This window comes from Bos taurus, chromosome 10 (assembly GCF_002263795.3).
Source record: "Bos taurus isolate L1 Dominette 01449 registration number 42190680 breed Hereford chromosome 10, ARS-UCD2.0, whole genome shotgun sequence".
NCBI classification, from domain to species: domain Eukaryota; kingdom Metazoa; phylum Chordata; class Mammalia; order Artiodactyla; family Bovidae; genus Bos; species Bos taurus.
The window spans coordinates 54,536,715-54,559,605 of record NC_037337.1 but is presented as its reverse complement, the minus strand read 5'-3'; the positions used below and the strand labels follow the sequence as shown (position 1 = coordinate 54,559,605).

Below are 22,891 nucleotides of genomic sequence, written 5' to 3'. Positions count from 1 at the left end.
ATAGAAAAGAATATTGAGACTCTGACTCTAGAGAAAGAAAAAGAAGATACAAAGAATCTTCACAGAAAGAAGTACAAAATTATTTCCAGTGAAGTATTTACTAAAAATAGTAAAGTATAACAAAATACTTACTAAATATATTCCTTTTTGTTCTTATTGGTGACAACTATTTCTGATCCACCACTTTTCAACTCATGTTGATGTGTCTGAAATTAAGCATGATACCTTGTACATTATTTTAGTGAAAAAAATAAAGTATACATATTACAGTTATACAAGAAGCCTGGTGTTTTAAATTAAATCCACTCAAAAGCTAAGGAAACTTGAAATATTAGTTTTACTAAAATACATATGGAATGAGTCAAAAGTCAAAGAAGCAGAAATTCTTTCTGAGAGACAGCTTTTGTTACAGGAAAATAAATTTTAAAATAGAATGCAGAAATGTGTTGAGTATATGCATTATTTAATGTCTAAATTTATGAAATTTTGCTTAAGTTATTAAACTTAAGTTTAAAGCTTCACAATTTATGTACCATTTAAATAAATCAAAATTTACAAACCTGTCCAAAAAGTTCTTCATCTATGACAAACCTGAGGTCCAATTCTGTTGGATCATTTTCAAGAATCCATCTTAATGAATTGTAATACTCACTATCCTAGATGGGATAAATTGCATATTTAAAATTTGTGTACAGAAAGAAGATACCTGAATCTGCAAAGAAAGTAACCGAAGGTCTGAATAACTGGACAAAAGACGAAAAGGTCAGATGGATCTCTTTTACACACACACACACACACACGTTACAAAAAGAGATGAATAGTAAGTACATGAGTATAAATACAGATATTGGGACTTCTCTGGCAGTCCAGTGGTTAGGATGCCATACCTCCACTGCAGGGTGGGTGCGAGTTCCATCCCTGGTTGGGGAAGTAAGATCCAGCATGCCACAGGGTGTGGCCAAAAAAAAAAGCATTTATCAATAGCATGGTGCTGCTTAAAAGTTTAGAAGTCTATTTCTGTTTGGAAGCAGTGGAGGTACAGATTTTTATTATCCAGTTAAAGGGTCAGTTCTGAGATATATCCTAACTTCCATGACATTCAGGGGCTCTCAGCACCAGTCCATATGGCCAATGAGACTGTGTTTGAAATGATTAAGTAACTCTGAGGAGACTGCTATTTATACTTGGCCCTAAATTGAAGAAAAATCTCAAATTAAATACAGAACCTTAATTTTCTAACTCCAATAACTATGCAGTGTTATGATTTATAAAGAACTATACTGTTCAGGGGCTTCCCACGTGCCACTAATGGTAAAGAACCCACCTGCCAATGCAGGAGACATAAGAGACGCAGGTTCAATCCTGGGTTGGGAAGATCCCCTGGAGGAGGGCATAGCAGCCCACTCCAGTATTCTTGCCTGAAGAACGCCACGGACAGAGAAGCCTGGAGGGCTATAGTTCATAGGGTCGCAAAGAGTCAGACACGACTGAAGCAACTAAGCATGCGTGCACATAATGTTCATACTGATAATATGTCATGAGAAAGGGACTTGGTGCCATGGAAGAGGCCTTGGAATCCATGTGTTCTACACATTTCTATGATGCTATTCAGCATGGGTTATAAGGGTATAGTCAAGGATTTAATTCTTGGGTTTCTGTTTCTATGTAGTAGCCTAATTTCAAAACTTTGCTTTGGACTGCCAGTTTGAAAACATGTCATTCATCACAAATGATCACAATTCAAATACTGACACAACAGACACACAAAATTATTGTATATAGCATGCTGAAGTATTTAGGGAGAAATTTACTCATACCTGAAACTTTCTTTGAAATGCATTAAAGAAATAAGATGGGTTGATAGATAGGGAGCAGGCATGTGGATAGGTATGTCATAAAGTAAGTATGGATAAAAAGCCAATTGTGGAATCTGGGTGGTAGATATACACATATCTGCTGTAAAACTTTTTCAACTCTATTATATGTTAGTAAATTTTCCAAATAAAATGTTGGGGGAAATGTTCATTTATATTCAGAACATCCATTGATTTCATCATTAAAAAGTAAGTCTTTAAGATATTCAGTTGCCTGTTAAATTATACTTTATATGATAAGTGAAAAAAACATACCACTGATTCCATATCATGAAGTGTTATTGGCTTGTGCAGCATCATCTTATAAAATGGACGGATGAAAAAACCTTGCAAAAAATCAAATATATTTAAAATGATTACCAAGCAAAAGAAACCAGATAATTACATACCAAAAAGTTTTATGCTTAATATTAACAATCTGAGTAAAGTAAATCAGAAAGAGAAAAATAAATATTGTATATTAGTGCATATAAATGGAATCTATAAAAATGGTACTGATGAACCTATTTGCAAGGAATAGAGACACAGACATAGAGAATAGACTTGCAGACACAGTGGGGGAAGGAGAGGGTGGGATGAATTGAGAGAGTAGCATTAAAACATATACACTAACAGAGGGTGGTACTAAGATGGCAGAGGAATAGGACAGGGAGACCACTTTCTCCCCCACAAATCCATTGAAAGATCATTTGAATGCTGAGCAAATATCACAAAACAACTTCTGGATGCTGGCGGAGGATACCAGGCACCCAGAAAGGCAGCCCATTGTCTTTGAAAGGAGGTAGGACAAAATATAAAAGGATAAAAAGAGAGACAAAAGAGTTAGGGATGGAGACCCATCCCGGGGAGGGAGTCATAAAAGAGGAGAAGTTTCCAAACACCAGGAAACCCTCTCACCGGCAGGTCTGTGGGGAGTTTTGGGATCTCAGAGGGCAACATAACTGGGAGGAAAAAATAAATAAATAAAACCCACAGATTACGCGCCTAATTGCAACTCCCAGTGGAGAAGTAGCCCAGACGCTGGTGTCTGCCACCAGCAAGTGGGGGCTGAACAGGGAGACGCGGGCTGCATTGTGTAGGGTAAGGACTGGGCCTGAATGCCCTGAGGGCAATCTGAGGGAGCTAACGTGAGATAGCAACCCAAACCAAGGGATAGCCAGAGAGGGAAAAAAAAAAGGAAAGAACAAGAAAGAACTTTCCGGCAAAAAGCTTTAACCTAAGGCACTGCCGGGTCTGCTCACAGAACAAAGAGCAAATACCAGAGGAGAGCTAGCCAACAGTGGACCAGCCCATCCTCCACGGAGGCAGAGAGGCAGGCGGGCGACAGCCAGAGCCAGAAGGCAAGGGGCAAACTCGGCCCCAGAGATGGCATCCTCCACCACACTGCAAGCAGGCTCCCAGTTGCTAACCAAGTCTTTCTGGGATCCTGGACAGTTGACATCTGCCAGCAGGGTCGCAGCCAGAGATCAGCTCCCCAGAGGAGACACAGGGCACACCCGAGACGGCGCTCCCACTGCGCACCCAGGAAACTGAGCGTCTAGGATGGGGGAGGTGATAAGACGCACTGCCCCACCTGGGGAGTGTGCACTCGCCAAGCACCTGGTTACCTGAGCTGCTCGGACCAGGGAAGGGCACAAAACGCAGGCCCAACCAAGTCTGTGCCTTTGTGGAGTACCCGAGAACCTGAACCTGAGTGGCTTAGACCTGTAAAGTGCACACAACCTAGGGCCGCCTTAGACAGTTCCCCTGCAGAGCAACCTGGAGCCTGAGCAGTGTAGACCAGGAAAGCACACATGCTGTGAGTGGGAGCAAACCCAGTGTGGCAAAGACACTGTGAGCACTCCCCATACACAGCAGTGATGTTTGTTTGCAGTGTGTTCCTCCCTCCCCACAGCACAATTGAACAAGTGAGCCTAAATAAATGACCACTTTCGCCCCCTTGTATCCGGGCAGAAGTTACATACTGAAGAGACTTGCAAACAGAGGAAGCCAAAATAAAGAAGAGGGAACCACTTTGGAAGTGACAAGTGCAACAGATTAAAACCCTGTAGTTAGCATTGGCTACATTGGAAGGGACCTATAGACCCTGTGGGAGAAGGCAACGGCAACCCACTCCAGTACTCTTGCCTGGAAAATCCCTGGACAGAGGAGCCTGGCAGGCTGCAGTCCATGCAAAGAGTTGGACATGACTGAATGACTTCACTTTCATTTTTCACGTTCATGCATTGGAGAAGGAAATGGCCACCCACTCCAGTGTGCTTGCCTGGAGAATCCCAGAGACGGGGGAGCCTGGTGGGCTGCCGTCTATGGGGTAGCACAGAGTCAGACACGACTGAAGTGACTTAGCAGCAGCAGCAGCATAGACCCTGGGAAGAAGTATAAGCTGGAACAAGGAACTATCTGAAACTGAACTGACCCCACACTGCCCTCAACAGCTCCAGAGACATTCCTAGATATATTTTACTATTATCATTTTTTAATTTTTAAGTTCCTTATTATTCCTTTAATTTTCCTTTTTAAAACCTACTATCATCTTGCAAAAAAAAAAGACCCTATTTTTAAAGCACATTTCATATATATATATATATTTTTTTATAACTTTTGCGATTTTTTTTAATACTGTATTTTTGAGAGTCTAACCTTCACTCTAGATTTTTAATCTTTGCTTTTTGGTATTTGTTATCAATTCTGTACCTTTAAGAATTCAATCATCAGTACCCATTTTTACTCAAGAGTGTGATTACTGGCTTGATTGCTCTCTCCCCTTTTGACACTCCTTTTTCTCCCCCAGGTCACCTCTATCTCCTCCCTCCCCCTTCTCTTCTCTACTTAATTCTGTGAATCTCTTCAGGTGTTCTGGGCTGTGGAGAACACTTAGGGAACTGATCACAGGCTAGACTGGTCTCTCTCCTTTTGACTTCCCCCATCCTCTCCTCCTGGTCACCTCTATCTCCTTCCTCCTCTTCTCTTCTCTATGGAACTCCATGAAACTGTCTTGAGTGTTCCAGACTGTAGAGAGCAAATAGGGAATTGATTACTGGCTAGACTGCTCTCTCCCCTTTTGATACCCCCTCTTCTCCTCCTGGTCACCTCTATCTCCCTCTTCCCTCTTCTCTTCATGTAACTCTGTGAACCTCTCTGGGTTTACCCCACTATGGAGAATCTTTTCACCATTAACCTAGATGTTTTATCATCGGTGCTATATGGATGGAGAAGTCTTGAGGCTACTGTAAGAATAAGACTGAAAGCCAGAGGTAGGAGGCTTAAATCCAAAACTTGAGAATACCAGAAAACTCCTGACTCCAGGAAACATTAATCAACAAGAATTCATCCAAAAGCCTCCATACCTACACTGAAACCAAGCTCCACCCAAGAACCAACAAGTTTCAGAGCAAGACATACCAAGCTAATTCTCCAACAACACAAGAACATAACCCTGAGCACAAAAATACAGGTGGCCAAAAGTCACACCAAACCTACAGACACCTCAAAACTCACTACTGGACACTTCATTGAACTCCAGAGAGAAGAGATCCAGCTCCACCCACCAGAACACCAATGAAAGCTTCCCTATCCAGGAAACCTTGACAAGCCACTCATCCAATCCCACCCACAGGAAGGAACCTCCACAATAAAGAGGAACCACAAACTTCAAGCATACAGAAAGGCCACCCCAAACATAACAACCTAAACAAGATGAACAGGCAGAGAACTATTCAGCAGGTAAAGAAACATGATAAAAGCCTACCAAACCAAACCAAAGAGGAGGAGATAGGGAGTCTACCTGAAAAAGAATTCAGAATAATGATAGTAAAAATGATCCAAAATCTTGAAAACAAAACGGAGTTACAGATAAATAGTCTGGAGACAAGGATTGAGAAGATACAAGAAAAGTTTAACAAGGACCTAGAAGAAATAAAAAAGAGTCAATCAATAAGGAATAATGCAATAACTGAGATCAAAAGCACTCTGGAGGAAACCAACAGTAGAATAACTGAGGCAGAAGATAGGATAAGTGAGGTGGAAGATAGAATGGCAGAAATAAATGAAGCAGAGAGGAAAAAAGTAAAAGAAATGAGGACAACCTCAGAGACCTCTGGGACAATGTAACATGTCCCAACATTCAAGTCATAGGAGTCTCAGAAGAAAAAGACAAAAAGAAAGGCCATAAGACAATACTTGAGGAGATAATAGTTGAAACCCTCCCTAAAATGGAGAAGGAAATAGCCACCCAAGTCCAAGAAACCCAGAGAGTCCCAAATAGGATAAACCCAAGGCAAAACACCCCATCACATATATCAATCAAATTAATGAAGATCAAACACAAAGAACAAATATTAAAAGCAGCAAGGGAAAAACAACAAATAAATCACAAGGGGATCCCCAAAAGGATAACAGCTGATCTTCAATAGAAACTCTTCAAGCCAGAAGGGAATGGCAGGACATACTTAAAGTGATGAAAGAGAAAAACCTACAACCCAGATTACTGTACCCAGCAAGAATCTCATTAAAATATGAAGGAGAAATCAAAAGCTTTACAGACAAGCAAAAGCTCAGAAAATTCAGCACCACCAAACCAGCTCTTCAACAAATGCTAAAGGATCTTTTCTAGACAGGAAACACAGAAAAGGTTTATAAATTCAAACCCAAAACAACAAAGTAAATGGCAACAGGACCATACTTATCAATAATTACCTTACTGAATATCAATAATTGAATGCCCCAATCAAAAGACAAAGACTGGCTAAACGGATACAAAAATAAGACCCCTATATATGCTGTCTACAAGAGACCCACCTCAAACATAGGGACGCATATAGACTGAAAGTGAAGAGCTGGAAAAAGATATTTCATGCAAATGGAGACCAAAAGAAAGCAGGAGTAGTAATACTCATATCAGATAAAATAGACTTTGAAATAAAGGCCGTGAGAAGAGACAAAAAAGGATACTACACTACATAATGATCAAAGCATCAATCCAAGAAGAAGATATAACAATTATAAATATATATGCACCCAACATAGGAGCACCCAATATGTAAGGCACATGCTAACAAGTATGAAAGAGGAAATTAACAGTAACACCATAATAGTGGGAGATTTTAATAACCCACTCACACCTATGGATAGATCAGCTAAACAGAAAATTAGCAAGGAAACACAAAGTTTAAATGATACAATGGACCAGTTAGACCTAATTGGTATCTATAGGACATTTCACCCTAAAACAATGAATTTCACCTTTTTCTCAAGTGCACATGGAATCTTCTCCAGGATAGATCACATACTGGGCCATAAATCTACCCTTGGTAAATTCAAAAAATTGAAATCATCTCAAGCATCTTTTCTGACCACAATGCAGTAAGATTAGATGTCAACTACTGGGGAAAAAAAAAAAAACTATTAAAAATACAAACATATGGAGGCTAAACAACACACTTCTGAATAACCAACACATCACAAAAGAAATTTTTAAAAAATCAAAATATGCATAGAAACAAATGAAAATGAAAATACAACCCCAAACCTATGGGATTCAGTAAAAGCAGTGCTAAGGGAAAGGTTCATAGCAATACAAGCCTACCTCAAGAAACAGTAGAGAAATCAAATAAATAACCTAACTCTACACCTAAAGCAACCAGAAAAAGAAGAAATTAAGCACCCCAGGGTTAGTAGAAGGAACGAAATCATAAAAATTAGGGCAGAAATAAATGAAAAAGAAACAAAAGAGACCATAGCCAAAATCAACAAAGCTAAAACCTGGTTCTTTGAGAAGATAAATAAAATAGACAAACCATTAGCCAGACTCATCAAGAAACAAAGGGAGAAGAATCAAATCAACAAAATTAGAAATGGAATTGGAGAAATCCCAACAGACAACACAGAAATACAAAGTATCATAAGAGACTACTATCAGCAACTATAAGCCAATAAAATGGACAATTTGGAAGAAATGGAAAAACTCTTAGAAAAGTATAACTTTTCAAAACTGAACCAGGAAGAAATAGAAAATCTTAACAGACCCATCAAAAGCACAGAAATCAAAACTGTAATCAGAAATCTTCCAACAGACAAAAGCCCAGGACCAGGCTTCACTGCTGAATTCTACCAAAAATTTAGAGAAGAGCTAACACCTATCCTACTTAAACTCTTCCAGAAAATTGCAGAGGAAAGTAAACTTCCAAACTCATTCTATGAGGCCACCATCACCCTAATACCAAAACCAGACAAAGATGCCACAAAAAAAGAAAACTACAGGCCAATATCACTGATGAACAAAGATGCAAAAATCCTTAACAAAATTCTAGCAAACAGAATTCAACAACATATTAAAAAGATCATACATCATGATCAAGTGGGCTTTATCCCCAGGATGCAAGGATTCTTCAATATTCGCAAATCAATCAATGTGATACATCACATTAACAAATTGAAAGATAAAAACCATATGATTATCTCAATAGATGCAGAGAAAGCCTTTGACAAAATTCAACATCAATTTATGATAAAAAAAAAACCCTCCAGAAAGCAGGCATAGAAGGAGCATACCTCAACATAATAAAAGCCATATATGATAAACCCACAGAAAACATTATCCTCAATGGTGAAAAATTGAAAGCATTTCCCCTAAAGTCAGGAACAAGACAAGGATGCCCACTCTCACCACTACTATTCAACATAGTTTTGGAAGTTTTATCCATAGCAGTCAGGGAAGAAAAAGAAATAAAAGGAATCCAGATTGGAAAAGAAGAAGTAAAACTCTCACTGTTTGCAGATGACATGGTCCTCTACATAGAAAACCCTAAAAACTCCACCAGAAAATTACTAGAGCCAATCAATGAATATAGTAAAGTTGCAGGATATAAAATTAACACACAGAAATCCCTTGCATTCCTATACACTAACAATGAGAAAACAGAGAAATTAAGGAAACAATTCCATTCACCATTGCAATGAAAAGAATAAAATACTTAGGAATAAATCTACCTAAAAATACAAAAGAACTATATATAGAAAACTATAAAACACTGATGAAAGAAATCAAAGGTGACACAAATAGATGGAGAAATATACCATGTCCATGGATCAGAAGAATCAATATAGTGAAAATGAGTATACTACCCAAAGCAATCTATTGCAATTCTAAAGCAATTCAATGCAATCCCTATCAAGCTACCAACAGTATTTTTCAGAGAACTAGAACAAATAATTTCACAATTTGTATGGAAATACAAAAAACCTTGAAAAGCCAAAGCAATCTTGAGAAAGAAGAATGGATCTGGAGGAATCAACCTGCCTGACTTCAGGCTATACTAAAAAGCAAAAGTCATCAAGACAGTATGGTACTGGCACAAAGACAGAAACATAGATCAATGTAACAAAATAGAAAGCCCAGAGAGAAATCCATGCACCTATGGACACTTTATCTTTGACAAAGGAGGCAAGAATATACAATGGAGAAAAGACAATCTCTTTAACAAGTGGTGCTGGGAAAACTGGTCAACCATTTGTAAAAGAATAAAACTAGAACACTTTCTAACACCATACACAAAAATAAACTCAAAATGGATTAAAGATCTAAATGTAAGACCAGAAACTATAAAACTCCTAGAGGAAAACATTGGCAAAACACTCTCTTACGTAAATCACAGCAGGATCCTCTATGACCCACCTCCCAGACAATGGAAATAAAAGCAGAAATAAAAAAATGGGACCTAGTTAAACTCAAAAGCTTTTGCACAACAAAGGAAACTATAAGCAAAGTGAAAAGACAGTCTTCAGAATGGGAGAAAGTAATAGCAAATGAAGCAACTGACAAACAACTAATCTCAAAAATATACAAGCAACTCCTGCAGCTCAATTCCAGAAAAATAGGTGATCCAATCAAAAAATGGGCCAGAGAACTAAACAGACATTTCTCCAAAGAAGACATACAGATGGCTAACAAACACATGAAAAGATGTTCAACATCACTCATTATCAGAGAAATGCAAATCAAAACCACAATGGGGTATCATCTCACGCCAGTCAGAATGGCTGCTATCCAAAAGTCTACAAACAATAAATGGTGGAGAGCATGCAGAGAAAAAAGGAACCCTCTTACACTGTTGGTGGGAATGCAAACTAGTACAGCTACTCTGGAGAACAGTGTGGAGATTCCTTAAAAAACTGGAAATAGAACTGCCGTATGACCCAGCAATCCCACTGCTGGGCATACACACTGAGGAAACCAGAATTGAAAGAGACACATGTACCCCAATGTTCATCACAGCACTATTTACAATAGCCAGGACATGGAAGCAACCTAGATGTCTATCGGCAGATGAATGGATAAGAAAGCTGTAGTACAATGGAATATTACTCAGCTATTAAAAAGAATGCATTTGAATTACTTCTAATGAGGTGGATGAAACTGGAGCCTATTATACAGAGTGAAGTAAGGCAGAAAGAAAAACACCAATACAGTATATTAACGCATATATATGGAATTTAGAAAGATGGTAATGATGACCCTATATGCAAGACAACAAAAGAGACTGAGATGTAAAGAATAGACTTTTGGACTCTGTGGGAGAAGGTGAGGGTGGGATGATTTGAGAGAATAGCATTGAAACATGTATATTATCATATGTGAAACAGATTGCCAGTCCAGGTTCGATGCATGAAACAGGGTGCTCAGGGCTGGTGCACTGGGATGACCCTGAGGGATGGGATGGGGAGGGAGGTGGGAGGGAGGGTCAGGATGCGGAACACATGTACACCCATGGCTGATTCATGTGAATGTAATGCAAAAACTACCATAATATTGTAATTAGCCTCCAATTAAAATGAATAAAAAAAGAAAGAAAAAAAACATATACACTACCATGTGTAAAATAAGATAGCTAGTGGGAAGCTGCTGTATAACACAGGGAGCTCAGCTCAGCTCTGTGGCAACTGAGGGGGGTAGGGTGGGGGGTTGGGTGGAAGGGAGACTCATGAGGGAGGGGAGATATACACACACACACACACACACACACACACACACATGGCTAATTCACGTTGATGTATTGTGGAAACCAACACAACATGTAAAGCAATTATCCTCCAATTAAAAAAAATACTAACCATCCAACAGTTTGCCATGATACACTGCCATCCCAGCTACCCGACCAATAAACTTGAAGTAAGAGAGGTGATCTTCATTACACAGTCCAGAATTGGGATTTATCTGTAGGGTATAATTATCCCTGTAAAGACAACCACATTTAAATGCTCCTTTCTATATTTCATATAAAAATTTTAATATGACAAGTAATTGTAAATTGTCTCCCTCTTTTTACAGTTGTTCAACTCTATTACAACCATATTAGACCACTGGATTTAATGGTTTTAAAAACAGTCATTTTGTTCAAAAGGTGGAAACAATCCAAATGTTTCTGAAAGCTAAATGGATAAATAAATGTGGTATAGACACATAATGGGATATTACACAGCCTTCAAAAGGAAGGAAATTCTACCACATACTGCTACATGGATAAACTTTGAGAACACTATGCTAATGAAATTAAGTCAGTTATAAAAGGTCAAATACTGTATGATTCTACTTATACAAGATACTGAGAATAGTCCAGTTCATAGAAACAGAAAGTGGAATGGTTAATGCCAGGGAACGGGGGAGATCATGTTTAAAGGATACAGTTTCAGTATGGGATGATGAAAAAGTTCTGGAGGTACATGGTGGTGATGGGTGCACAACAATGAACACACTTAACATGATAAGAATGTTAAATTTTATGTTATGTATATTTCACTATAACTTTTAAAAGTTATTTCTGAAACAACATTAGTTACTCTCTCTGCTTTTCTGGCACATTGTGACTTACATTTCCCTCCCATCACATTACTCTGTTATTTTCAAAACAGTGATTTTTTTTTTTTCTGTACAGCCATTGAAAAGGTACTTACGTAGCAGAATATTCAAACAACCCATAATAAGGGTTAAACATTTCCTTTGAAATCAGAAAGAACCATTCTCTGGCAACTCCTCCATAATCTAGTCCCTTTTCACCATCAAACTCAATCCACAGTCTAGCCTTGAGGAAGTCTGCTCTCTTCACCCCCATAATCCTCCTGTAAGAGTCCTCAAGAACAGTTGCACGGCGAAGTTTCATTTCAAATTTGTTTGGAATGTCATTCTGAAAATCCAGAGAAGAGAGACTGTTTAAATCAGTTCAACACACATTTCTTTCATGAATGTTATAAAATTCACTGTATTCTATTCCTGTGCCCAGGATCCTCTTTCAGGCCTAGGTATATTGTCTTGTATTCCCTCCACAGTATTAAAGAACTCATGCATTTTCTCTAGTCATGTAATAACAAAGACTTCTCATTTTCACATCTGAAGAAGCAGCTACTGATGGTGAAAGTAACACTCACATGAAGGCATTTCATGAGCAGTCATTTCCACCTTAAGATCCAAGAAAGACATTCTGTGACCGACAGTCAGTCAAGGCACTGCCTGCTCTCAATACTTGTCTGCCTGTCAGCTTAGGGTTCTCCCCTCCATATTTCCTCTCTGGAGCCTGTCTACTTCACTCATTAACAGGTGCTAACTTTTACAGACTGTGCCAGCACTGTTACCAGAATTTTAATGGGTTAACTCATTTACTCCTCATAACAACACTATGAAGAACCTACTATTATTGTCTTCATTTTATGGATGAAGAAACTAAAGATACAAGTTAAGAAAGTCTTAGCTTCTGAGCCTCTGTTCTTAATGAATGAGCTACATTGCCTCATTTATCTTTTGTACATAATTTGCTCATATGACAAATGTAGATAACTATGCTTTTAGGCAGACTTTACTGTAAATTATATAGAAACATATCTGAATATTTTGTTTTTGAGTACTCTGTATGCAATGTTCCAGTGGAAACCATGAAAAGAAAACATGCCATCAACATTCTGTAGAATCAAGGAAAGGAAAGAGGGTTAGCTCTAAATCAATTTCACTCACAAAATACTTAGGAAAAGTGGGAAAACCCTTAGAAACATAATGATATAAGCAGTTTATATAAGCAATATAAGTATAACATGAGTTTTGTGGAGCAATTAAGCCCATGTGCCACAACTACCAAGGCTGAGGGCTGCAACTGAAGTATGGTACATTTCCCCTGTGTAAGCAGCAGAGGAAGTAAACCATAAACAATTTCCTCTGCTGCTTATGCAACTTAAAAAACTGGTAAGACTGGACAAAAGCAATTTTATAATTTTAGACAGTGGGCAAACCACTAGTGCAGGTAAGTGACTCAACAAGCACTTACTCAAGGCCCACTCTGGGCCAGGTCCATGCTAGGTAGGTACTGCAAAGGGGCCAGAGATGGGAGGAAAAGGGAATGAAAACATGGCATAAAATGCGGTCACTTCTTCAGGGAGTTTACAATGTGGTGTGTGTGTGAGAAACAAATGTAAATGTTACTCATTCTGAGATTTAAAAGAGTAGAAAAATTGCTAACAATAGGAACAGAAGCAAAGTTTTATAGGCAAAAAAGAAAAAAAAAAAAAACGAGCTATTAATTACAAGTGAGACGACCAAGGAGGTTTCGAGAGAAAGTCCTTTCTGGGGTGGGAAGGGAGAGAAAGCCTGAGGAACAGCAAGCAGGGAGAAGGGTCCCAGCCATCTGAGAGCTGGATGGTACAGAAGCGGGAGGGGAAGAAGAGAGGGATTTGAGTAGAAGGAGTTGCAGAAGCAGTCTGAGGCCACAGTGTAGACAGTGTGAAGGCTGCCTAGGAAGTTGAGCAGGAAGTTGCAGGATCAGACTGCTCGCTATGTTCTCAGAGGCTGACACCATCAGATCTAAAAGGTATTTCAATGGAGCTTTCCCAATGGCTCTCTGCCTGCAATGCAGGAGACACAGGACCCTGGGGTTTGATCCCTGGGTTGGGAAGATCCCCTGGAGGAGGAAATGGCAACCAACTCCAGTATTCTTGCCTGGAAAATCCCATGGACAAAGGAGCCTGGAAGGCTACAGTCCATGGGTTCTCAAAGAGTTGGAAACGACCAAGCAACTAAGCACACATAAGGGGAGACAAAAGACACACTGGTCAGTGAAAGACCCCTGAAACAGCCTGAGTGACAGAAAGTAAATGGGCCCTCTGTGTGAGCGACAACAACAGAAGGGAGGCCACAGGAGCAATTTCCACATCAGAGCTGAGTGGTGTATCATCCATGGATTCTGGAGTCAGGTGACCCTGTGTTCAAGGCCTGGCTTCAGCTCGCACATCTTTTCTAACGCTTAATTACCTCATCTATAAAATACGGACGATAAAAGTATTTACCCTTAGGGAGCTGTTTCAGGAATAACTGGGACAATGCATTGCATGTGCTGACACGGTGCCTGGCACACAGTGGTCTCAAGAATGATTAGCCACCCTTAATCCAAACTAACGACATGTTAAGGATGAGGTGGAGGGGAAGGATAAAGGCAGCTCAAGGCTTTGGAGCACTGCTTCACACATTTTTATCTCCTCCTTGATGTTCTGTTCTTTTGCTGTGATGTGATGTGTCCAGGCAGGAGTCTTATTTCTTAAATCCTGCTTGGGACGTTTTGTTAAACTGAGGATTCAGCTTCTCAGCCTCTTCCTCAGGCTCTTCTTCCGGAACAGCTTCATGTCTCTTATCTTTTCTTTCATAATTTCATCTTCTTGTATACCTTTCTTGCATTCTGGGCAATTTCCTCTCTTAAATCCCCAGTCCAGTATGTCATGTGAGTCAGGAGGATGGACTCTGGCACTGCGCCACTTGGTTTGTGCCTGGCTTTGCTGCTAATAACCATGGAACTGGATCACACTGCCTAGTTTCTCTGAGCCTCAGCTTCCTCAACTCTAAGATGTGATAATAATAGTCCCTTCATTATAGAGTTACTGCAGAGATTACACAGGGATCATACATGTAACTTAAGAAAAATGCCTAGTATGTGGTCAGAAGTCAATAAAACTTACTTCTTTCATTATGGTTTTGTGTTCTGTGACCTGCTGCTTAGAGAATATCAACCATTAGACACTGTAACATGTTTATAAGTGTTCAGACTGGCAAATGGAGAAGCTAGTACTTCTCTTCCACCAGTGTCTTGTCATTAAGAGTGAAAACATTTACCATATAAATAATTCAAAACAGACTTAGAATCCCAAAGAATTTTAAGAAGTAGAAAACAAATTTCCAGAGCAATTTTAAAACAAGGTTATTATTGAAGATGAGTTTAAAACACTGAAGATATTTTAAGATTTTATTAAGGTATATTTGCACTAAATAAGTACTGTATTTCATTTTTGTCCTGTTTTGGATGAGAAAAATTCGTGGCATCAGAAACCATCTTGAATCTTTGTAAAACCAGGCTTCCGGCTTGGAAGGCAAGGAAGTGTAACCCAACGTAGCCACCTAGTGGCAGTACTCCTAAACTGCAGGCAAGGGGAGAGGCCTGAGCAAATCAGAAAGGCGTTAAAAAACGGTCATCCCTCTCACAGGCACAGAGAACAGGGCTTCCTTGGGGGCTCAGTGATAAAGATTCCACCTGCTAATGGAGGAGACATGGGTTTGATCCCTGGTCCTGGAAGATCCCACATGCCACGGGCAACTGACCCTGTGCGCGGCAGCTACTGAACGTGTGCTCTAGAGCCCAGGAACCGCAACTACTGAGACCATGTGCCGTAAATACTGAAGCCTCTGTGCGCTAAGAGCCCGAGTGCACCACAAGAGAAGCCACCATAATGAGAAGCCCGAGCACTGCCATGAAGAGAGCGAGGCCCCTGCTCGCCACAACTAGAGAAAAGCCCCCACAACGAAGACCCAGCACAGCCAAAAATAAATAAATAAATAATATTTATTTATAGAGAGAACAAACTAGTGGTTATGGGTGGGGGGAGGGGCAATACAGAGGTGGGGAAAAAGGGGTTATTATGGAATTATATAAAACCATGTGTATGAAACCTTTGAAAACTGTAAAGCATTATGGAACTTAAAGACTTTCAATTTTAAAAAATTAATTACTTAAAAAACAGTCATAACCAATAGAAATGAAATAGATGGGCAGATTTAGTTCCAAACATACTGAATTTGTGGTGATGGAAAAAGTGTTGTGAATATATCTGATAAGCAAAAGGAGATAAACAACAAGAGGCCTGCTCCAATCACAGCTGTACATTCAAATTATGCAGAGATATATTATACTTGAAGCTGTAAAGAACGAATGACTAACACTGGAAAACAATAGTCCAAGCAGAAGCAGAATCCAGAGAGTCCTCCTACACAAGCAAAGTCTAGGCTACGGGATAATCTCCTGAGTTACTATTACTCTGTTTCTACAAAACTCAAACCCCACAAACCCAGGAGGAACTCAAGTTACAGCTCTTCAAAAGCAAGTTTTTAAAACTATTTTCTCTGTTGCAAGGTATATTGAAAAACACAGACATAAAATAACTAGACTCTAATCATATATTACAGCTACTCAAAAAATAAGCATCCTTTCCCTAAAAGAAGCTATCCAAAATTGTTCATATATAATAAATTCTCTATTACTTTTTCAAATGTACTGCCCATGCTTTCAGTCCATATGACAAACATTCCTAAGAACTCATTATAAGTATCACTAACCTGCTTCTTCAACTTTCTTCGGAAGAACTCATACTTTCTTTTGTAATCCCTGGAGTAGGGCACTGCCTTGAGTTAAAAATTTTGGAAAAATAAAGAAGGTTTTAGTTATTTTATTCTGGAACAATTTAAAAAACTCCCCTCTGGGTATTTTATGAACATAAGTTAAGGGCATTAAAAGAGAATATTTGGAAAGAAAAGTTTAATTCAAAGAAAAAGAAATATAAAACTTAAAAAATTTTAATTTCTCCGTTTAAGATAAAATTGTATCCAGCAATTCTTATGGCTGTAATTTTCATCATGCAGTATTCTTGAAATGCAATAGGCCAGAAACAGGAAATGTCTTCCAAGTAAAGAAATATTAGAAATGAAAATTTCCATTTCTAAAGAGACTTTCAAAGTGATTTCTCCATTAAAGGAACAATTTGAAAAATGTACTTTTTCCTTGAACTCTGAGGAGTTGCCTTTTTTATCCATTACTTTAAAAGACTAAACATGGAGTCACAAGAGTAGTCTAAAAGAATTGTATCTTCAATTTTACTTATTTGTGTGAATTAGAAAACAATTATAATCTGAAAAAGAAGCTATATAAAAGAGGAAAATTATTTTCCTATCATTAATCTGACTCGAGTAGTATAAACATCATACATGGTAATACTTGTACTTTAAATATGAATGTCTTATATACCAGTATTTACAATGATTTCAACCAAAAAGTTCAAGACATGACCCTGATTTGACAAGGCACTGTCAGCTTTCTCATCAGATACACTCTTGGCTCTTATCTGATTTGCTGAGGAGCCCAGCATTCTTTTTTCAGGTTATTTCAAGTACCAGTCTGAGCACAGCAGCCTCACTGAGTTAGCTCACTGAGTTAGCTTCACTGAGTTAACTTACTGGCTCACTGGCATCCCAAGGCTGTTGTGTAGAGTAAAGGTAACTACTTTAAATGCCCTTTTCAAATAACTGAGACCGGGTGTGTGGGTGGTGGGGAGAGAAGAGATTTGCAAATGTGCTTTCCTCTCAACACCTTTATTTAGTGCTATATCCTTCATCTGTCCTTTAAGAGACAAGTAAGAGGACAACCCCATCAGAGGATGCTGATACAAAGAGACTTACTGGTCCAGTTATTGCTACATGCTGCAAACGAGGGTCTTCCCATTGTGTTTTTTTACTATCTGAAGAAAGAGAGAAAAAAAGAGGTTCTTTATTCTCATGCAAAAAATTCAATATTACAAAAGATAATGTAATGGGAAAAAAATCACACTGCACATACTGTGATTTATGTAAAAGATTCTTCCATCGGTGTGAGTTCTTTCTTCCCATCCTGGCTATAATGAAGAACATATTTCAATTATATTAGGAACAGGTTTTCAGTGTATGGGCAGAAAAATGGTTTTGGTTATATGGTTGATTTAATTTGTATATTCCATTCTTAGTAGAAGACATCAACACTTCAACAATAATATTAATTATAGTTGTGAAAGAACTACTTCATTCCGAAATACAAATGTTTGAGACAGTCAAGTTAGATGCGTAACAGTTCTATAAACTTACAGGTAAAGGCCCCAGATCACTGGAAGAATCAAGTGATGTCTTTCCTCTCAGATGAGCTGGAATTTTCAGTCTTGGATCTTCCTTTTTTGGTAGAGTAAATAAAGAAAACAATATATACACACAAACTTTAAAATCGTGAAAGTCAATCTGTTCCTATGTTTTCTAGTATCAGTGGATTCACTTTCATTTCCTTACTCAATGAAATAATAGGTTCTTATCTAAAATCTCTCATTCATAGTCTACAATATTCAGTTCTAAGGGACCCTGGCAATCCAGTGGTTAAGACTCCACACTTCCACTTCAGGGGGCATGGGTTCAGTTCCTGATTGGGAAATTAAAATGCTACATACCTTGTGGCATGGCCAAAAAAAAATTTTTTTTAATTTAAAAATTAAAAAAAAATTCAATTAGATCTTGAGGAGGATCCGTATTAACTTACTTTCTCTTTCACAAAAACCATTTATTTTGCCCACTCTTTAAGGATTATGTCACTACACAGGGCTCTTCTCTAAATAAAAACTGGTGTAAGAGTAGACATAAAGCTGGAGCACGTGTCATTTCTGAGGCCTTGAACATGATTTTTGGTACCTAGACAGGTGCTAAGGTATTAATTTATTAGATATTTATTTATCTTAAGAGATAAGAAGGTAAGCTCAAAAAGGTTAGTAAAGGCAACTCAAATTATTGAAAGAAGAAAATTTAATTTATTTGGATTTATTTATATATTATCATTTCAATATTGTTTTATTAAATAATGTATTATATAATTTTAATTTAGGCATATTAGTAACTTTTAAGCAATTAATCAAAATCTCTGCATTTATTGATAATTTTCAGTAGTTTTTCTATTAGTGGTGAACCAACTACTCAACAACTTTAAGCCTTATCTTAAAATAAAAATACTTATTCTACCTAGCTCATAAGGCTTTCTGGATATTATGAGGTATGGATTCAAAAGTACTTTGGAACTAGAGGCCTCATATAAAGGGAAATGATTATGACTAAATATCTTCCTGGGCATTTATGGCTAGTGAGCTAAAAACTGCAAACATAAGAAACACAAGACTTCCCTGGTAGGTAGGATCCCGTGCTTCCACTGAAGAGTGGAATGGGTTCAATCTCTGCTTGCGGAACTAAGATCCCACAAGCCATGTGGCATGACCAAAAACAAAACAAAAGCCCACTACAAACAGGAAATAAATGCATCTTCTTAACAATCCCCCCGATATTAAAAATAGGTATAAATATACTGAATAGAAATAATACTATTAAGAATTCAACATAGTTTAACTAAGGACTGGGTAGCCTATGGATTGGGTAGCCATTCCCTTCTCCAAGAGATCTTCTGGACCCAGGGATCAAATCCGGGTCTCTACTGCATTGCAAACAGATTCTTTACCATCCAAACCACCAGGGAAGCCCATATTAATGTATACTTATAAAGATTATCAAGAACTACACGTAAGTGATTGTTACTGTTATTACAAATTTAAACTGGAAACCACTGAAGTTACCCAGGTGGTGGTTTTGGTGTTGTGGTCAATGAAGAAAGGCCTCCCGTTTGGTGCGTGCCGGACCTCCCAGCCTTTGGGAAGGAATCCTTGCTCCATTTCAGATGGTTGGGTCACCTGTTGTGCTGCATCACTCGCGGAGGCCTGTGGCTGAGGGCCTGCAGAAGAACCCTGGCTTGACGGCAGCTGACTGGTCTCCACTGTGGCCTAGCACATTAATTCAATTATGTAATAGTATTTACAGAGAACACATAAATAGCTGTGGTTAAAAAGGTAACTGGATCTGCAAACAGTGCACACACTTATAAACAGGCCTAAAGACTGGAGGCTCATTGCTCCAATAAAGTGCTTTGTCAAAGTTTGTTTTTAAAACAATTTAAAATTTCTCAGATAATTCTTGAGCAGTAAGATGCAGTTAACAGTCTGTTAACCCTAGTTGCAGGGAAGCCGCATTGACAACTAGAGAAGGTTGTTTTTTGCTCACCCCAAAGACTCACATAAAGTGGGAATTTCCCACACACAAAAATGGGTTCAAGTGGTGGTAGACAAAATAAATGGCAAACAGCCACTACAGAAATGGATAACTGAAATGTAATACATTTCTGTGATAAAATATAAGGCAGCTAAAAAAATACACTAGATCTATATATAAACCCACATGAGAGGATTTTAAAACAATAGTGAGCAAAAAATATTTAGAATTACATAATATCTTTGTTAAATTTGACACACGGACATAAATAATATTTTGCATTGTTTAGCTCTCTACTAAGTCATAAAATAGGCAGGAAGAATTCCCAACAAGCTCACAGTGATATTTCCCTCTGGGTAGCGGGGCCAAGTGCTTGGTTAAAAGATAAAATCTTTTCCTCTGTATTTTATTTTGAAAAACAAAAAATCTAGAACCAAATACGGTGAGCTGTTAATGGTGGTAAATTCAGGGTGTTAAAAAAATGGATACTTACTATATTATTCTCTGTACTTTTCAGTTTTAAAAAATTTCTCAAGAGAAATGGTGATATTTTCCTAAATGCTTACAAAGAAATATTATTAATACAAAAGGCAAACTGTTGCCAAGGACAGAGTGTCATTATGACAAAGTTCTTTTATAGATGCTAATCACCAAGATTATTTTTAGCAAAATAATGATCTTAACCATTCAAATTACAAAATTACCCAGTAGACCAGATCATTTACTTTGTCCTCCTAGTCCCAAATGGACTTGTTTCACCTAATAACCAGTAATGACTCATGTATATTAGAGATCTGCAGGAAATGACAGACAGCACCAATAACAGAAAATAATTAGAAGTATTCAGCATCTACTACTAAGTGATATATTAATAGCTCCCATAGAAATATGATGGTTTAAATTACCTAAGAAAACACCATAATGAACAGACTGCAGGATACCTGTACAGTGGGCTTTATCCAGGTAGTAGTTCTGCAATTGTGATCCACATAGTATGATCTTCCTCTTTCATCTTGTTTTTCTTCCCAACCTGGTGGTAATCCAGATGAAGTAGGCAAAAGCTACAGTGAAGAATAACAGAATTAAATATTAATAAGAAAGAATCCTTCTTATTTATTGTATTTTATCATTACTATTTTTATAAATATCTATTTTATTTATTTGACTGTGTTGGGTCTCAGCTGTATCACACAGGACCTTGGTTGCTGCATGCAGGATCTTTTAGCTGCAGCATGTGGGATGCAGCTGCCTAATCAAAGATTGAACCCAGTTCCCCTGAATTGCAAGCATGGAATCTTAGCCACTGGACCACCAGGAAAGCGCCCAGAAAGAATCGTTTTTAAAGGACCATATCTCCTTTTTCACTGATAACCCTCTTTAAAATGAATCATGTTTTAAACCATACTTTAAAGTGCACAGCATTTCAATTAAAAAAAAAAAAACAGAGCAGACAATAATGATGAGTGTGATAACAACATGAGAGTAGTAACAACCACATACTGCCCTCACACAGATCATGTCATTTAACCGCCACACAAATCTTAATGAGATAATTAAGATTATTGGCCCATTCAACTTATTGGGAAACTGAAGTTTTAGAAAATGGAAGTAATTTCCTAACCGTAACATTGCTATTATGGAGCTGAGATTTGAACACAGGTAGTCAAACTATAGAAATTATCACCCATATGTGCCAAGTCAAAAGTTACCCCTGCTTTCTTTCTGTGAAGGCTGGGGAAGTGCTGATTACTGTAGTTCATTGCTAATGAACAAAAGAGGTCTAGTTTTCCAGGTTTACTGAAAACAGTCCAGGTCTGACCTTCCTTTTGTCTTTTGAGTTAGATTAGACTCTTCAACGTTTGGCCTGGTTCCCTAATGTGTCTTGCATATTAATATAAAAACTATGACCACTAGTCTCTTCACTAGATACCCCGTTCTGTAGATACACAGAGGTAGATGTACAATGCTGACAGTTGTAATGAGCTCTGAGTCTATAAAATAATGGAATTCAAAGTTGCCCGGCATTACAAATGTCTAACAGCTAGTGAGTAGATAAATGGGATGTAGTAAACACATCTACAATGATGGACTATCATAAGCTCCTGAAACATGTAGCAACATGGATAAATCTCAAAAACATCGTAGTAAGTGAAAGAGGCCAGATGCATAAGATGGCATACTGTATGATTCCACTTAAGTGAAATTCCTAGAAAAGGCAAAACTAGCAACAGAAAGCAGACGAGTAGTCACCTGAGGCTAAGAGTAGGTATTAGGATTAAGAACACTTTTTGTGGTGAAGGAAGAGTTCTCAAACTTCACCGTGGTAGTGTCTGCACAACTGTATAAATTTACTAAAACTCATTTGTGTACTTAAAAATGGATGGATGTTATGGTATGTAAATTATACCTTAAGAAAGCTTTGTGAAAGCAAACAAATCTCTAATCAGTGTATTAAGAAGGAAAAGGCACGGAAACAGCTTTTCCAGTACACAAAATGTAAATCGTCTCTAGATTCTGTAGCTCATTTGGTGCACTTAAAATTGTTTCTTGGATGAGTGCCTGTCAGTGAATCAGAAGTTCACCAGTTTCACTGCACAGAGGACAATGTGAAATGCAGTGGGAGAGACACCTAGGGATCTCAGTTCAAGTGGCTCCAGGTGAGTGGACAGAGGATGACGTCTCATAGCATTATGGATGGCATCATCAACTCAACAGACATGAGTCTGAGCAGACTCTGGGAGATGGTGAAGGACAGGGAAGTCTGACATGCTGCAGTCCATGGGGTTGCAAAGAGTTGGAAAGTTGGAAAGTTGCAAAGAGTTGAGCAATTGAACAGTAAGGTGAGTGG

The 22,891-nt window shown here is 38.3% G+C and overlaps 1 protein-coding gene across 2 annotated transcripts in view; it reads right to left on the bottom strand.

Moving 5' to 3' along the window:
• Window positions 1-22,891, bottom strand: part of NEDD4 (NEDD4 E3 ubiquitin protein ligase) — a 144,459-nt gene that overhangs the window by 11,130 nt on the left and 110,438 nt on the right. For both annotated transcript variants that reach the window (XM_003586572.6, XM_010809316.4), the window contains 11 exons: window positions 20,985-21,104; window positions 19,575-19,778; window positions 18,061-18,141; window positions 17,780-17,834; window positions 17,623-17,681; window positions 16,507-16,572; window positions 11,823-12,052; window positions 10,983-11,104; window positions 2,130-2,200; window positions 561-656; window positions 133-206 (listed from right to left, as the gene is read on the bottom strand). In XM_003586572.6, coding sequence (XP_003586620.1) covers window positions 133-206; window positions 561-656; window positions 2,130-2,200; window positions 10,983-11,104; window positions 11,823-12,052; window positions 16,507-16,572; window positions 17,623-17,681; window positions 17,780-17,834; window positions 18,061-18,141; window positions 19,575-19,778; window positions 20,985-21,104 — 1,178 coding nt within the window. The remainder of the gene's footprint in view (window positions 1-132; window positions 207-560; window positions 657-2,129; window positions 2,201-10,982; window positions 11,105-11,822; window positions 12,053-16,506; window positions 16,573-17,622; window positions 17,682-17,779; window positions 17,835-18,060; window positions 18,142-19,574; window positions 19,779-20,984; window positions 21,105-22,891) is intronic.